Source organism: Electrophorus electricus, chromosome 11, assembly GCF_013358815.1.
Source record: "Electrophorus electricus isolate fEleEle1 chromosome 11, fEleEle1.pri, whole genome shotgun sequence".
NCBI lineage: Eukaryota > Metazoa > Chordata > Actinopteri > Gymnotiformes > Gymnotidae > Electrophorus > Electrophorus electricus.
Genome location: NC_049545.1, coordinates 2,940,001 through 2,957,500, shown reverse-complemented (window position 1 = coordinate 2,957,500; position 17,500 = coordinate 2,940,001). Strand labels below are relative to the sequence as shown.

The following is a 17,500-nucleotide window of genomic DNA, read 5'->3' as shown; positions in this document are numbered from 1 at the left end:
TAAGTCGTCTGACTCCTCTGCAGACAGGGCCGTACTGTGGTAGTTGGTCGTTTTTGGGGTGTATTTGGGTGCAGTCTTATGTGAAATAGCAATATAGGTTTCACATTTAAATATTTAAATCGATTTGTTAGGCAGTCTTGCAGTGTGAGCGATAAACCTCTGTATTTTATGCACATCAGTAATCGTGTTAATCGCATCTGCTGCGTGGAATACGGCTGGATTGAGAGATTTATACAGGCTTTCCTTCTGCTGCGAAGTATTGCCCTAGTCAGTGTTAAGCTGCTGTTTGGTGTGGGTTCAAGTGACAGCAAAGATCGGAAATTCCCGCAAAAGTCTACCGCGCTTCTTGGAGTTAACGCACCATGTGTTTTTGACTTGCTTGTGGGGAAGAGGGGGAATCACATCCACAAGAAGCATCTCTTGCTTTTCTAACGCAAATGTCCATTCACTTCAGAAAGCACCGAGTACATAGTCTCATTTCGAATGACCCTGCGACTTACAACATGGCAGGCGGTTTGAGGTAAGCGACTTTTCCACTACATCTGCTTTAAACTTTTCATTATTTCAGAGATAGACTACAAGGCTACACTTGTGTAACATTCTATTGTTCGTCTGAAGGCAAAATGTATTTTTAAACAAACCTATAGTTATAGAGCCTAATATGGCCTTTTTGACTAGGCGGTCGTGCATCTTGCAACTACCTGGCAGTAATGTTGCAACACCCTGCTGTAGGTTGTTTGAGAAGCCTTAGCTGGATGCATTGAGTTTTTTAGCTCCGTCTATTAAGTTCTTTATCTAAACATGTATCTGTACAATATATTATAGTATTTGTAGCCATGTCCTGCTTTCTGTTTAATAATGAGGGATGCACTCCTTTTTAGCCTGGTCTTATTGGACTTATTGTTTTATAAATTGTAATCTGGGTTAGGTCCAAGTTGCTGGACAGGATGTGGTTGTGTTCCAGAAGAAAGACACCTGTCTATAAATCCGACAGATATGGAAATGACGACTTTGCAGTTGGACTGGTTTACATTTGATTTAACTTACCTGATGTATGCAGAAGAATAATTTGGTTAACATTGCATTTTAAATTTCATAAAAAGTAAAAAAAAAAATTGGAAAAAGACAAAAAAATAAATGATTTATAATATTACTCATTATGATAAAGGGGTGTCCATGATAACCTTTGCAGTCTCTGGGAAGAAGATGAGCATTAGTTAGTTTCTGACAGGGAGAAAGTCTGAATGCTGAGAAGCTTCTCCAGTCGTCTCACTGGTGGTCCATTGTGCAACTGCACTTTCCTGTGGTGAGACAACAGAAAATCAATACACTGCAGTGTAGCAATGGATCAGTGTACTTGACCCCTGCAGGACTTGGGGATCACTGTCGTGACGCTGCTGTTTGGTAAACTCTGAAAGTAGTGATCCCCCCCAGAAAAAAATCACGTTAGTTCATTTTCCAAGAAGCTATTGAGCCTTGTACTTTGGTGTAAATAACATGTGATTTGGAGGTTTGGTTCTATGTGAGTAAGCCTGCAAATTTTTTTTGGGGGGGGGGGGGGCAGTCCCCTCCACAGTTCTTGGGTATTCTTTATTGTACACTAACTTGCATATTGACATATTTAAGTCGACAGTTGACTAATTCAGCAACAGAGATTTGCTTTCATTCAGAAAGCTGTTCATTTGAATAGATTCCACCTAGGTGGAGTTTTTTTTTTTCCTTCTTGATCAGGGCTTCCTGTTTAAATGTCATGCTTATGGCAACAGGATTCTCTTGAATTTGAGCCAAAAGTCCCTTCAGGTGAGTTCGGGGATGTGAAGGCTCAGGCTTGGAGAGCAGTGGGAATTGGAATGCTAGCCATGTGAAATTTGGCTTCCTGAGTGCAGAGGTTTAGTATTGTTGCTGGGTTCATGCACGTCTCTGCTTCTGACATCAGAGGCAGCAGAGAGCTGGTATTCTTGGGGCTTTCCTCTCTGGTTGTTCACTGTACTACTTCCTGGAAGTAACGCAAGCGAGAGAGGGAGGGAGAGAGAGAGCGAGAGAGATAGATAGATAGATAGAAAGATAGAAAGAGGGAAAGAGAGAAAATGCACATCACTGCATATCCTGTTGTTTGAAAAGTCAAACCAACCTCTTTACGACGCTTCGTAAATCTGAAAACCTCTCTCCATTTTGTTTGTCTGGTACACTGCGTGAAACTTTCCTTTTGTGTCATGGTTTGGAATAGCAACCTGGGGGAAAGCAGGAGGGATTTTAGTGACTGTCGCCGTAGTCATGAGGGCTCAAGGCACTGAGTGCTGTCTGGTTCACTGCCATGACTCCATCAGACTCCTGATCTCTTGAGGGTTTCACAGTCTGTGTCCAGCATCTGTTTAACTGCCAAACCTGTTTCTGTCCACCACAGCATGGACGAGACTCAGTATCCCATGAAAATGTTTGACAATGAGGTAAGGCTTTTTATTTAGTACTTGCCTTAGGCTTTAGGATATTTCTAAAGCATCTAGGCCAGTCTTACTTGGAGCTGAATTTAGAATGTGCCTCCACATATGTTCCAGATAAGAAGTGTATATTGTGTTTGTTTAATGTATTAGTTAGAGATTGGTTATGATGCTGGTTGTGTGTATTTATGTGTTGGTTAGAGTGGTTATTAGGTTGGTTTTGTTTATCTGTGATGGTAAAAGGTGGACCAGGAAGTCTTGCACAAAATCCTCTCAGCTTTGAATTGTGCCATGTTGCTTGAGCTAGTACTATTAGAGTTGTGGTTCATGACTTTCAACTTGATTTCAGTTGATTCATTTATTTCACATGCCATGTTCTAACACAAGTCTGATTTTCACAGTTTATGATGGATGTCTCTTATCAACACTTAATGACATCTTTTGAAATTAAAAGCGAACCATTTGTTCCAGAAACAGGTAAGTTAAACCTACAAATAAAGGACTCTAATTGCATTGGAATTTTGAGTTTGGGGCCTAAATGTGAGTTGCATAGTCAGTATTTAGGACAGTTTGTGTTGACACAACCTTTGTTTATTCCAGTTCATGGACCTTACATACAAATAATTGAAGAGCCCAAACAGGTAAGCATGTGTAGATCCGTTTATCTAAATCCCTTATTTTTGGACTGTAACTTACGTTTACAGGTTTGGACTGTAATTTAGTCAGTGCTGAAACTAATTTGGATTTTATCATTATTTTGCTTATTAAATATTTAAATTAGCATCTGTGTGTATTTAACCTCAGACGTCAGACTTGCACTCAATCATAATTACATAACGGTCATGCCTGTACTTATGCCTCAGCCCTATGTGTTATATTTGTAATATACTTTATGGTTATAGTAAAGTTAAGAAGTTCAATATTTAAATTGGTGTGTTTTTACTATTGCCAGAACACAAAGAAGTGAATTCTTGTTTTGATACAGGCTTTCAGTAAACCATGTGGCAATCTTACACTCTGTGCTTTGTGATATAAGGAAATGATGGATATTGACATATGAGGGGAAATTCCAGTGCTGGGTGTTTCATTTAATCATAGTGTAAGGCCATTTCGTTTAATCATAGTGTGAGGCCAAACCGAAAATATCAACTTTGTTTGATGCGTATCGGCAGAGAGGCTTTCGATTCCGCTACGAGTGTGAGGGACCTTCTCATGGGGGTCTGCCAGGAGCGTCCAGTGAGAGGAACAGGAGGACATACCCCACCATCAAGGTGATCCACGCCACAGATCGTATACACCGTATACATTTGTACATAAAGGTATGACTACTCCAGTGTTAACATGATCCACATCACAGTTTGTATGCACAGTACATATGGGTATGAGATGGCAGGTCAAAGTATTTTCTCAAAAAAACCTCTCTCAAAGCAACCTTCAGTTTGAGAAAGTAAATTATACATTCCTGAGTTTGAGAAAATAAATTAACTGTATTATTATTACTATTATTTATTAAAAAGGAACCATTTCGAATAAAGCCTGCCATGATCGGGGGCGGTGCTGCTGATTGAAAGAAAATGGAAAGTCTATAGCTTGCAGGCCAATTTTTTAACGGCATACTAATTATGCCCCTTCTGCACATATAGCAGACTAGCGACCCTGCTATACATGCAACATGTGGTGGTGTGGCTGTGCTCTGGGCACTGTGCTGAGATGGTGTGTCTCTTCAGGTGTGTAACTACGTGGGCCACGCTCGCGTGGAGGTGCAGCTTGTGACACACACAGATCCCCCACGTGTCCATGCACACAGTCTGGTGGGAAAACAGTGCAACGAGAATGGGACCTGCAGCATTGACATCGGCCCCAACGACCTCACGGCACAGTGAGTCAGCGTTTCTCCGGAGAACCCCTTACTAAAAGCTAATCGCACCTTTCAAACTGGACAGACACTGAACTTTACACCCTTCCAAGCACTCACTCCCTTCTTTCTTGCCAATAGTGTTTCAAAATGTATTATAATTGAGTCATCAATGTTTCATAATTGATTTTCATTTATTTCAGTCATCACCTGGCATCACACACTGGCCAGACCCAGCTAGCGTCATGCTTGTTTTATTTGTGTAACCCCTACTCTGTTCCTCTCTCCCCGCAGGTTTAGTAATTTGGGCATCCTTCACGTCACCAAGAGAGGAGTAGTGGAGGTATTGACGAAGAGGCTGCGGGATGAGAAAAGGAGGATGAAGGAGCCTGGATACCACTTCAGTGGTGCGACTGCTCCCTCTGGGCTTGCCAGACCCCCTCCCGCCTCTGTAGACTTAGCTAAGGCCTTGCTGTTTCTCTTTCTTTCGCTTCCTCTCTAACAAACATGCTCACTTTCCCTTATCCGGTTTTGTATAGCCGTGTGCTTTAGCTAACATCAAAATTACTTGTATGTAAATGTATGAGCACATGCTTATATTTATTTGTCTGTGGTTTTGGTTTGACTGTAATGTTGAGTATTTTATATATTTACATATTTGAATGATGCCATTGACTGTTTGGTGTTGAATGGTGCAGAAACAGAAGAGCATGCCATCCAAAAAGAAGCCAAGGAACTGGGCAAAAATATGGACCTGAATATCGTCAGGTTAAAGTTCACTGCCTACCTTCAAGACAGCAATGGAGGGTTCACCAGGGCTCTGAGTCCCGTCGTCTCCAACCCCATCTACGACAGCAGTATGTCCTTGCTTCTTTTCTTTAGCATAGTCCTAGAGATCTGAAATCTGCAACATTAATGATCTGTAAAGTAAAGCTGAACCACTTGTGATTCTTCAGAATCACCTAACGCGTCTAATCTGAAGATATCCCGCATGGACAAGACCTGCGGCTCTGTGATGGGGGGAGATGAGATCTTCCTGCTGTGTGACAAAGTCCAGAAAGGTGAAACTTCCTCTTCAACAGAGGTTGGTTTTTATTTTGTGGCTGTGTCATACTGAGCTGGGCTTCCTTTCTCGTTCAGATGACATTGATATTCGCTTCTATGAGGAGGACGAGGAAGGTGGCTGGGAAGCGTTTGGAGATTTCTCTCCCACTGATGTTCATAAGCAGGTGTAGTAACCAAGCTTATTCTATGGGTGCTATAGATCTTTTAGGTACTTATTTTAAAACCCCACCCTGATGAACTAAGCTGTACTTTTAGGTAATTTTGAACATCATGTTGGAAAGTACAGAGTGTTAGCCCTCATCACTAACGGCATTCATCTCCACCTTTTCCCAGTATGCCATTGTGTTTAAAACGCCTCCCTACCACAAAACGGAGATCGAGCGTCCCGTCACCGTGTTCCTGCAACTCAAGAGGAAGAAGGGCGGCGACTGCAGCGAGCCCAAGCAGTTCACCTACATCCCGCAGGTGCAAGGTCAGTTACGGGACCATGCGGGACGGCAGGGGCTCTCAGCCATCACCCCATTCAGCTCTTACACTGCTGGGTTTTTGTTTTGTAATATGTAATATGTCACCGTGTGGAGTGTGTGGCCGTAAAGCAACTCTTCATTTGAAGTGTGCACACAGTACGGCTCCCTCTGTCAACCTTAGGCTCCATCCCATCCTTCCCCACACAGACAAAGCTCCCTGCCACTTCTGTCTCCCCTTGGGCCTGGATCTCAGCCTGTTCTGTGTGACGCTTGTTGGGTTTATCGCGTGGTGTTCTGTTTGTGTCAGATAAAGAGGAGGTCCAGAGGAAGAGGATGAAGTCACTGCCGCACCCCTATGACCACTGGCGGGGGCCGCAGGGTGGAGCAGGTGGTCTGGGTAGAGGCGCGGGGGGATTTGGAGGACCAGGAGCGGGCACCACAGGAGGAATGGGTGGAGGTGAGGGAGAGAACCCGATCAGTGACACTAGATAATAGAGCTAGAAGTTCAGAGCTTAATTTAACAGTTGAAATTAAGACAGAGAGAAATGAGCTGAAACTGTCATTTTTAAAAAGGTGCTAATGCTGAATATAGCTTTGCTTGATTATGTGACGTTGAACTCTCACTAACACCCCCCCCCCCCTCCCCACACACACACCCAGGCTTCCCATACAACCACCAGTTGGATGGGGCAGGCTTCTATGGCAGCGGCTGTGGTTTCGGGGGAGGGACGCAGATGCCAGGCTCCTCTGCACAGCCAGAAATAGGGCAGGAACGGGCCCCCTCTCCCGTGCAGCAACAGCTCATCCAGATTGGTAAGCAGGCGGGCAGCAGCACCCTTTTCCAGGCACTAAAAGGCACAGCCCAATCCAGAGAGACTTCACACCCTGTACGGGCTGATGTGTGTTGTATTGTTGTGCCGTGTATGTGTGTCCAGCCACCGTCCTACAAAACCGTGCCACCGGCTCAGCCAAGCGCAGCGCCAGGGCCCTGCTGGAGTACTGCAGCACCGGGGACGTGCGCCTCCTACTGGCTATGCAGAGACACCTGTGCGGGGTCCAGGATGAGAACGGAGACACGTGAGTTTTTCTCTGCATCTCCTCTTTCCTCACAGCTATAGTGATTTTTTTTTTTTTAACAGAGAGCCCACCACCCATAGATTATGTAACTATATTAATGCATATTAGGTTAGGTTAGTAACAGGATTAGTCAGTTTCTTGACCATGCTGCAGGAAATGAGCATGCCAGACTCTGATCAAACTGTGACAAGCCTCCATGTTGCTGGTGATGTTCTGCAGGCCGTTACATCTGGCCATTATTCACCAGCAGCCCACAGTCGCCCATCAGATCATCCAGACCGTCATGAACAGCCCTCAGCACAAATATATCAACAAGCTCAACCACCTCCGCCAGGTAGGCCCCGCCTCATACCTTTCCCTCCGCTCAGCCTGGCGCTTAAAATTCCGTGAAGGAGTCACCGCTCCACGCTTTAACTGCGGCTCTGTGCCCCCTGCTGGACAGACGCCGCTGCATTTGGCTGTGATCACTCGGCAGCCCAAATTGGTGGAGGTGCTGCTGAGAATGGGTGCTGACCCCACGGTGCTGGACCGGGACGGGCGCACGCCCGTGCACCTGGCCGCCCACACCGGCGACGAGGCCACACTCCGAGTGCTGCTTGGTCTGCTGGGAGAACACCATGCCCACCTGGTCAACATGGTGGACTTCTCAGGTGAGCGTGGCACACCGCTGATGCCTGTCACAACTTGACAAATAAATTTAAGTATTTGCTGAAACCTTTTTGTGTTCTCTTTCTCTCTCAGGCATGTTCCCACTACACCTGGCTGTAAGGAAGGGAGGAGACCGCTGTTTGCGCGTGCTGGTCCAAGCCGGCGCCAAAGTCAACATGCCTGAGCAGAAGAGTGGCTGTACACCGCTGCACCTGGCTGTCAGAGAGGGCCTCTTCAAAGTGGCCTGCACCCTCATCACAGAGGTGAGCGAAGCACCACAGCCAGGCGCACCTTCAGCTCAGCTGCACTCAGTTACATTAATAACATATTAATGCTACAAAACCATGTAATTCCACGACAAATGCCTTTGTCCTATGGTGAGCACAGTCGCAAAAGAAGGTTTAAAAATAACAAGGATGAACAGTGCGGAGGAACAGAACGTCTTGGGTGAGGCGCTGTAGGTGTCCTCCTGGTTTGTGGCTGGGCCGGGCCCCTCAGCCCTGGATTGACGTGTGTGTGCGTGTGCGTGTGTGTGTGTGTGTGCGCGTGTGTGCAGCTGAAGGCAGACGTTAACGCCTGTACGTTTGGAGGGAACAGTCCGCTCCACCTGGCGGCCAGCCTGGGCTCTCCTCCTCTCTGCTCTATGCTCATCGCTGCAGGTAAGAGGAGGTGCCACCCCTTCATGCTGGAGCTCCCCCTGTGCAGGAGTTCTACACATGGGGAGCTGAGATCCGCATCTAATCCATGTTCTCTCCTCAGGTGCTGATAAACGGCTGGAGAATGACGAGCCCCTTTTCGCCTCCTCCTCCTCCTCCTCATCTTCGTCTGATGATGAAGAACTGGGTGAGAGGCGAGACAACGAGGAAGCGGCGATCCAGAGCGCCATGACAGAAGATGTACAAACAACGACAACATCGCCAGAGAGAAGCCAGGTTAACCCACGCAAGAGAACCGCTGCTGGGCACACACCCTTCGACCTGGCCAGCTGCCAAAAGGTTGGATAGTAAACAAAGTTCTGTATACTAGTACAGTTTACAGTGTGTGTGTGTGAGAGAGAGAGAGAGAGAGAGAGAGAGAGAGAGAGAGAGAGAGATGCATTGAAAATTGTTAAAATCTTGTTAAAACTACTGTTTCACAGGTTAAAGATCTGCTTGATGACAGAAACAGTCCCAAGTCAAGCCACCTTTCAACGAAGAAGACGAAAAAGAGCAGCGAAGACAGTAAGTTCCCAGCAGCCTTTGGATTCATGTTATGCCTGCTCCCATCACACACACCCTTTACGTGATCAGTCGCCTCCTCGTGTGCACGTCCAGGCGCAGCCAGCCCGTCCCTAGACAGCGAGATGGTCATTAAGTTGTGTGAAATCCTCAACCAAGGCCAGGTGCCCTGGAGAGAGTTGGCAGAGAAACTGGGCATGCTCACGCTGGCACACCTATACCAAGAGAGTACTATGCCCTGCTACAACCTTCTAGAAAACTACCAGGTGAGTGATTGTGACACGTACTTGCTTCTTACATGCATACGCCAGTGAATAATGAAGAAAAACAGTTCCAGGTTATTGTTTCTTTAGTAGTTCCGCTTCACATAAATTGAAGAGAGGCCATTTGGATGTCTGTCAGTTGCTGTGCAATGTTTGAGTGTTGCTTGCTCACCTTGGTCTGGGTGTGACTACAGTTAAGTGGGGGTCCCCTGGAGGGGCTGGTGGAGGCACTGCAGTCCCTGGGACTGAGTGAGGGTGTCCGACTCCTGAGAGCCAGCCAGCCCAGTGAAGACAAGCAGAGCACAGGTATGGAATATGCTCAGCTAGAATGGAAGGGATGCTTTTCTTGGATTTTGACAGAATTCCATGTCCAAAAAACATATAGTGCTGTATCAACTGATACGAGCAGTGTGGGTGATGCTGACAGTGTGATGGGCATGGAGGCCTTCACACAGGGGAGTGGCCAGTGTGGTTGCTGCTGCACTGACTGTCTTTCTTCTGCTCTAGACACAACTGTGGACAGTGGCTTTGGCAGCCAGGAGGCGGAGAGTCCCGCCATGACCAACCAGTGACCAGTGCCGTTGGGCGGCCAGGAAACTCACAGCGTCATGCTTTTGGTTGATGGGTTGAGGGCGACAGTCGCTGAGCCAGTTGTGCACCTGCTGGTTGATATGTGAAGGGGTCAGCCCATGGACAGCTGTGCTGCTTGACTCTTTACGGCAGCGCATGTACACAGAATTTTAATGTAGGGAGAGTTGTGAGGCCCTCCTGACAAGGTCTCTAATGTGTACAAAGTGTTTAAAAAAAGGTGTTTTAAAAGAGCTTGCACTTGTAAAGTTATTAGGACCCACATCTACCTGAGGCCTTTTGATGAACGTTGTCCATCAGTTTCTGAGTCTAGATTTTAATTCCTCCATGGAAGTGCAAGAAATGTGTTGGTTGCTGAATTTTGTCTTTATCTGAATTTGACTGATTTAGTGTATTTACTAATACTGTGTATTTATGAGCTGTTTTGAGGTTTGTTTTCAGCTATATGCCTGTGCAATAGAACTATGTTTGAGTCTTTGATACAATGCATCTGTGTAAGCTGTCATTTAAATATATTTTTAAAATTAACATTTACCTTATTTTGCATATATTAAGGGTTTGGGGGCATTTTCAACAGTCATTTTAAAAGGGATTTATTTTAATGTCTATAGCAAACAATACCATCTTTCTTACTGAGCAGTTTCAACACAGTATTTACAACTAAAAGCGATAAAACCTAACACAAATTTTCAAGTAACAGTATTGTACAGTAGAATGTTGTGTTGGTGAATTACTTGGAGTAGCTGTTTCCCTTAAAAACAGTACATAGAATAACTTCTTAAATCAATTCATAAACAAACAAACACTCAAGACGACATGAATTATAAATGTCCAGAATATATAAATAACTCTCTCCTCTCATTCAATAAAATCTACACAAATATTACCCAAAGTGCAGTGGAGCATCACAGGCTGAAGTGCTGTTGATTTGGGTCTCATATATTCTACTTCTTTAAAGCAAAGGTTCAAAATGATGTGTTGTCTGCATTACCATAAATGCATTTTCTCAGTCGTTCATAGGATGGCAGTGCTAACGGTCACTTTAGATCTTTATGACTCATGTATGCATTGCTGTGGTAATTAATACATTTTACAATATATTGGATGGGTGCCTGAGAAGAAAATGACTTGAGCACATTCTGAGGGTTTGAACAGGAACATCCCCCCCTCCCTTCCCCAATTATCTTATGCCCTCTATTCCAAATTTCTCATTCCGCCTCCTTCAAAAGTTCATCGACCGCAATATGTACAATTCTGACATAAATCCTGAAGCACACAAAGACGAGCGGGTTTTGTTCCTCATGTACAGCTGCTGTCCTCCTACCACTCTGACTTTCATGATAAAAACGATACACACAAGACACAATATGAGTTAGGGCTGCACAGTAGCCCATTTGCTAATTGTCATTTCAGACTCGATTTTTAGATCAGGCTTATTTCAGACAGTCCAGATTGGTACTCAGTCACTGTTTTGATGAGGCAAATAATTTTGGTCATGTAGTAATACAATGTTTTAGCCATATTGTGCAGCCCTAATACATTTAATGGGAATCATACTGTAAGGAAACGAGGAAACTGATTGTCTTTACATCACAAGCGTGCTTGAAAACATGAATGAATAAGGACTATATAGGCTCTTTTCCCTACAATTTCCTGACTGAGCAAGGGAAAAAAAGAATGATAGAACAACTAAATATTCTATAAATCACAGAAATGTAAATTCTATTTAGTAATAGTGCAGGGCATAAAATATCCAAGTTAGCACAGATATATTTGGGTTGATTAAAATGTGGAAATATTTAGAATTGAACACTACAACTCTGATCCTCACTTTCTGGACCCAGACAGATGATATAAATACAGCGGCAAACCAATAGAAAATAATAGCTTTTGTTGTTATTTATTTTGGCAGACAGACTTGTACTTAGCCTGTTTAAGCATACTGTCTGATCAAGGAAAAGACAATAAATATGCACAACAAGGTGAAAGCAGGCCATGGAAATGCACAGCCTACCTGCTACTGACAGCAGTGTGAGGTCGAACTAAAGAAAGGGTTCCCAGGTGTGGGGGAGGGGTGCTGTACTGACACTCCTCCGCCCGGTGGGGCCAGGTGCTTGCTCTGCAGCCAGTGGCCAGAAACCGGGCGATCCACAGCTGGGATGGAGGAGAGCGCAGGGACGGGTCACACCCAGCTTCTCCAGCTGCCCTCATAGCCTCTGGTGCCAGTCCAAGCAGAGCCCACGGGACACCGCTGGGGCGGGGCCACTGCGGTGGAATGACGCAAGCCACCTCCTTTTGCTCACTTTCGCACTCAATACTCACCGTAGCCCTTGCGGGGGCCTCCCAGAGCAACTCTAGGAGCGGCCGGTGGGCCCGCCTCACGGCTTGATGGCCTGCTGGTGATTGGGCCTGCGGCCCTCGCTCAGATGGCCCTTCTTGCTGCCACCGCCACTGCTGCCATAGCTGCTGTCCTGCGGCAGCGTGGGGCTCGACTGTGCCCTCTGCAGGCTTGCGTCTGCAAACAACCGTGCCTCGAACGCGGCCACGTCTACCTCACCCGAGCGGATCTTGGCTCTCAGCAGCATGGTGTACGTCCCATACCGGGTTTTCTAGAAGACACAGAGGCAGAGTCATTTCATCTAGAGATTTTTGTCATTCATGACTACATCACCCAACCAGTGTTGCAGAGAATATAATGAGGTGTTTTTGCAGGTGTTTGCTGCATTTTATTTATTTGACCATTTATTATTGTTGTTGTTGTTGCTGTTATTCTATCATTATTACTAACACAGAACTTGAACACAGAACGCTGAGTGAATCGGAGAGACACGGCACATGACAGTCAGCTGAAACAGACCCTTTGAGATGCTGCTCATGAGCTGAACAGCTGTAGAAATGGGCTTTGACTAAACAAAGGCCTCACCTCAAACTCCAGGTACTCCTCCCTCTGCTTGACCTCCTCCAGCTCCTTCCCTCTGAGCTTCCGCTCCTGTGGGATGGAGCGCAGCTCCTGCCGTTCGGAGGAGACGGCTTGGAAGCGCTCCTCGTGGGAATGCACCTGCTCCTCCTGAACATGGACAGTACAGACGAAAAGACGGTCAGCGGCACACGCTCTGCTGGGTGGGATGGGAGTTAGGTGGTGGTTGGGTGTCACTCTGCCAGGTTGGTGGAAGGGGTGGTTGGGAAGCTGACATGTGCCTGGTTGAGGGGGGCAGGGCTGTCGGGTACCTGGGAGAGCTTTGTGCTGGAACCTGGCAGGAGAGGCCGGCTGAACCGCTTTTGGGAGCCAATGGCTGCTGGGAATGGCGGGGCAGAGAACAAGGCTGCCACTGTGTTGATGCGGGTGATCCACGACTGCATCTGCTCGGCATTGCTGGCAAAGAGACAGCAGGACAGGGCAGTGAAGGGGGACACTAAGGACAATGATGTGCACCCAATCAAAGAGTAATGAGTGTGTAACCCACATGCCATTCCAGGTACCAGTGACACATGCGTAGTGTTGTATTGCATTTTTTTGTTGTTGTTTTTTAAGCATCATTTAAACATAAACATAGTACAAGGAGAGAATCTGGGAAACAAACATGCAACACAAGCAACTCAAGAGGGTGGGGTCCAAGCAGCAGTGAAGATGAAAAGCAGGGAATGTGTGTAAGAATTTTGAACAGGTTTATTTAAAAAAAAAAAAAAAAACACACAACAGTAAAGGCTAAAGGAAGGGCATTTTTAAACAAATATTGATAGAGGTCGAGTAGCATCTGGTCATGCATATTGTTTGAGTGTGTCTGTGTGTGTTCTTGAGCAAGTGTCACCCTTTGTGTAACAGTGTGTAAGAGTGTGAGTGGATTTATCTAGGCCAGACACCAAGACCGAGGTGGATTCATTCTCTGGGGAGCCACATGACATCCCATCAAACTCGCTAGAACAAAGGCCTCAGCAGCAACGCTTTTAATCAACGCCTTGGATGTCAACTATTGTGTGCGTGCGCGCGTGTGTGTGTCTTCCTTCTGGCCTGAGCCATTTGGATGACCCAGCAATTTAAGGTAACAATGTCTTGCTCATAGTAATAGGCTCTGTTCTTCTGCCCTTGTCAGTTTTTTTGTTTGTCTTCTAGATGTTGTTCATGTGTGAGTGAAATATTTAAAGCAGGCAATGATCCAAATTTGATCATGCAAATTAGATTTTTACAGGGGTACATTTCTCCACATTCTACAGTACATTATTCTTTGCATGCTCTTGCATTTTCCGACAGGACCTCATGTTTGAGCAGTGACGGCCACGGCGCTGGGTCTGACCGGTCTGCTGGACACTACGTACGTTGCCTGGAACAGGAAGACCCTCCAGTCAGCAGTGCGCAGGTAGAAAACGTTGGCTCTCTTGCTGTAGTCCGCAGCCCTCAGTGCTAGGGAGTGGTGGATGGACACCGCATTCTTCAAATCCTCGTCAGACAGCTGCTTATCCGCGTGGTATTCTCCCTGCAGGCCAATCACAGCAGAGAGGTGGTTCAGCGTCCAATCAGAGATGGGATGGGAGGGACTGTGCAATAAGGAAGTGTAGGCTGGTGAGAGCTTAATCTTACCTTCTGCAGGTATAGGACCATTCCTTTCAGAATGGCATAAAATGACTTCCATCCTCTCTTACCTCGTGGGGCTGTGAGAATAAATCATATAAAAACCATAGTTAAACACATCAAAACAACAGTTACATTACTTAAGAACAACAAAGTGCATAATGAAAGACCAGGTGATTATCCCTCTTCAGAGGGAAAACCCCGTCTCTGTTCTCATCACTGAACTGCGGGGTTTTCGTCAGCTCTGAGCTGCACAGTAACCCCCCTCTGTATACTGATGTGCGAAGTCCCCCAGGGGGAGGGGCTACATACTCTTCTTGCCATCAGGGTCAGCGTGGACTTTGCGTACGAGGAAGCCGTTCTTGTAGACCTGAGCGTTAGCCTGCTGGGCCAGGCTGACCAGAGGCCCCGTCCCACTGCCACTGCGCTTCAGAGTGTGGGACGCCGAGTCTGTCCTGCTGGTGGTCAACTCTGAGAAAGACTTGTGCAGCTCCTCTTCATCACTGTGGGGAATGCAGACACACACAGACACGTGATGTGTCAACCCTCCGGGCTTATTCTTACTAGTATGCATACAAGTATGACAGCTCTCGCCTCTTTCACACTACACCCCTTGAAGCAACACTCTAGAACAGAGGAACTGCAGACCTGGAAGATCTGGAGGCCCTGGACCTAAGGACTGGGATTTGAATACCTCCACTCTAGACGGAGGCCAACAATTATCCTGCTAGATCTAAAGCACCAGAATGTCCCTTCTGATTTTTTTTGCTGATCTGCAAAACTATGCCTGAATATTCTCAAGACACAAGGAAGTTATAACAGCAATGAAATTAGGTCACAAGAAAAGAGTCTGTGAAAAAGTCCTTAAAGTCACTATAAGGGGTTTAGAAAATTTTGCCTGTACAACCGCTTTTCCTCGTTGGAAAACATGGGTTTTTCTACCTCATTGCTTGTAGACAATGCAAATGTAAACAAGCCCCTGAGTTCTTGTAAGTCTGGTCCTTAAAGCCAAATACTGTTTTCTCTGAATTTCAAAGGGCAACCGCAATCCAACATCTTCCTTTAGTGTTTCAGTGGAAACTGTACATAGGCTGCCCCATTAGCTGCTCTGAAGCTTTTTAATGGAAGCACAAATATTTCTAACTGGAATACGGAGATCAAAAGAGAGAAATCGAAATTTAAACCAGAGTTCATGTAACATGTTGCCTTCAACAGCAGTGGGTACAGTGTCCATCCAAGCAGAACTGTGAATTCTCTGTTTGGTCCCCTGTCCTCTTTCCATCAGCGCTAAATGTAAGCATCACTGCTCTTAGGAGAGCACTCTCTCGTGGGCTGTGGGGCGGGCTCCCGCGTTCACTGACAACCAGGCATCAGCACAGCCAGGTACCAGCGCAGCACAGCACCCAGGCCCTAACCCTGCCAAGGCCACACTGCACCTACAGGTCACATGCCTGGAGGCTGTTCTACATGCGTTTATTTCTGTTTCATATGCAAGATCCCACAGAGGCCACCTCATTTTCAGGCGTTAACTGCTTACACTGTTCACACATTTATTAAAATCCATATTAATGAAAACATCCATTAACATAAGCAGAGGCAATTTAATATTACACAGAAAAATAAGGAAATGAAAAGCCAATTTTATTTGGAAAAAAAAGCTATTATGTCTTCTTCCATTCATTTACAGAAATAACTCCACAAGCAATGGACAATTCAGGAGAAAAAAGGCTTCGGATGAGGATTGTCCCATTCCCCACCTCACATCCTGCACATACCAGAGATCTGCATGTCATCACATACGCCCCCCGTCCTCATCTATATATCATCACCCGGATATGATGTATACATCCACATACACATCCACATCCTCCACCCTGGCACATCACCATGCATGGCTGCAGAAGGGGAAGTGGGAGCTTGGGTTTGGGGCAGGCAGTTGAGGAAATGGAGGCATGATCTCAGAGGTGGGATCTGAGATCAGAGGGATCTGCCCAGCTGGAGGTCCAATATGACACCTTGTGCACTCCAAGAACCCCCCCCCCCACACACACACACCTCCCCAGCGTGGCTGTAGGTATGTACCCTGCATCACCAGCTGCGTGGCAGCTCTACATAGACCGCAGCCACACACCCTGTGGCCTGTACCTTTAACCCCCCACCACCTCTTTTTCTTCCTAACTGGTACATATAGCCTTTTCTTCCAAATGGTAATGCTCTCATCTGTTGCTTAGTAACTGCTGGACTCCCTGCCAGTATCTAAGAGAACAAGTTCAAGAGAAGGAGAGTTGGAGAGAGAGAGGAGAGAGAGAGAGAGAGAGAGAGAGAGAGAGAGAGAGAGAGAAAGAGCAAAAAAAGAGAAGAAAGTGTGGGGACAGAGAAAGATGAAAAAAGCACTGCTGAATGAGAGAGAACAGGAGAAGAGATGAAGCAGGCTCTCTCCTCCTTCCCACACGCTGCCACCAGCAGTGCCCATGACCCGTGTAGCTCTACAGCCCTGCTCCTACCCCACTGACGAACAGAGTGCCACAGAGCGCCGCGCTCACTAAAGTGTCAGCCCGTGGGAGATTGCAACCTGTAATTACACAGGGCCGACTTGGGAGCTGTAGCTATGGCAACAAAGTCTGGAGAGTGAAAGACTAAATCAGAGGCCTTTGCCCAGGTCACACACACACACACACACACACACACACACACACACACACACACACACACACACACTCACACTCACACACACACACACACCCCTAGAGTACAAGTGCTCTCCACAATAACCGCACCTCAGTCTGACCGCGGAGGAGTAATGGATCTAGAAAGGTCCACAGGTGACCGCACAAGCTCTTATTTCTACAGTTTGCTGGACAAAAGGGGAAAGGAGGAAAAGATCAGACTCACATGGTCCACTGGAGCTTCTCATTCTTGATGGAGTTGTAGAGTGCCTACAGAGGACAAAGACAAAGCTCTCAACAACCACAACTGTGACAAGGCTTGAGAATGAACAGAAATAACCGGTGCTTACACATAGCAGATTACCCGTGATTACCTTCAACAACTTTATTGTATAAACAGACCACACAAAATGATACAAACCAGTGAACAGGAATTAAATGGCTACACACCAAATTTAATATTAAGGTAAAGATTCTCATCTGATAGAGAGGTAAGAGGATGAGGCAGCATGACCTGCCCTGCCGCCGTCCCAACCCAGCCGCACGGTCATACCTTTTCTTTCTTCCTGCGAGTCTGCGGATGGTTCTGGCCATCCTGCACCTTGCCCAGCAGGTCGGGGAAGGCGAGGGGCTTGAGGGAGCGCGAGCG

The 17,500-nt window shown here is 46.3% G+C and overlaps 2 protein-coding genes across 2 annotated transcripts in view; one reads left to right on the top strand and one right to left on the bottom strand.

Annotated features, from left to right (window-relative positions):
• nfkb2 (nuclear factor of kappa light polypeptide gene enhancer in B-cells 2 (p49/p100)) overlaps positions 1-10,146 on the top strand; it is a 10,386-nt gene extending 240 nt beyond the window's left edge. Inside the window, exons 2-24 of the mRNA XM_035531571.1 lie at positions 455-520; positions 2,405-2,447; positions 2,840-2,915; positions 3,039-3,079; positions 3,611-3,709; positions 4,166-4,317; positions 4,588-4,700; positions 4,992-5,150; positions 5,250-5,354; positions 5,434-5,522; positions 5,692-5,830; positions 6,133-6,282; positions 6,486-6,638; positions 6,761-6,902; positions 7,122-7,236; positions 7,345-7,552; positions 7,644-7,813; positions 8,107-8,209; positions 8,310-8,545; positions 8,689-8,770; positions 8,864-9,033; positions 9,225-9,336; positions 9,538-10,146. Coding sequence (XP_035387464.1) covers positions 504-520; positions 2,405-2,447; positions 2,840-2,915; positions 3,039-3,079; positions 3,611-3,709; positions 4,166-4,317; positions 4,588-4,700; positions 4,992-5,150; positions 5,250-5,354; positions 5,434-5,522; positions 5,692-5,830; positions 6,133-6,282; positions 6,486-6,638; positions 6,761-6,902; positions 7,122-7,236; positions 7,345-7,552; positions 7,644-7,813; positions 8,107-8,209; positions 8,310-8,545; positions 8,689-8,770; positions 8,864-9,033; positions 9,225-9,336; positions 9,538-9,602 — 2,739 coding nt within the window. The 5' untranslated portion in view covers positions 455-503 and the 3' untranslated portion in view covers positions 9,603-10,146. The remainder of the gene's footprint in view (positions 1-454; positions 521-2,404; positions 2,448-2,839; positions 2,916-3,038; positions 3,080-3,610; positions 3,710-4,165; positions 4,318-4,587; positions 4,701-4,991; positions 5,151-5,249; positions 5,355-5,433; positions 5,523-5,691; positions 5,831-6,132; positions 6,283-6,485; positions 6,639-6,760; positions 6,903-7,121; positions 7,237-7,344; positions 7,553-7,643; positions 7,814-8,106; positions 8,210-8,309; positions 8,546-8,688; positions 8,771-8,863; positions 9,034-9,224; positions 9,337-9,537) is intronic.
• A 48-nt stretch (positions 10,147-10,194) lies between these two features.
• The window catches only part of LOC113571484 (PH and SEC7 domain-containing protein 1-like), a 20,494-nt gene continuing 13,188 nt past the window's right edge, over positions 10,195-17,500 (bottom strand). Inside the window, exons 8-14 of the mRNA XM_027000447.2 lie at positions 17,078-17,121; positions 14,498-14,688; positions 14,195-14,265; positions 13,933-14,090; positions 12,847-12,991; positions 12,542-12,685; positions 10,195-12,227 (exon numbers count right to left, since the gene is read on the bottom strand). Coding sequence (XP_026856248.2) covers positions 11,997-12,227; positions 12,542-12,685; positions 12,847-12,991; positions 13,933-14,090; positions 14,195-14,265; positions 14,498-14,688; positions 17,078-17,121 — 984 coding nt within the window. The 3' untranslated portion in view covers positions 10,195-11,996. The remainder of the gene's footprint in view (positions 12,228-12,541; positions 12,686-12,846; positions 12,992-13,932; positions 14,091-14,194; positions 14,266-14,497; positions 14,689-17,077; positions 17,122-17,500) is intronic.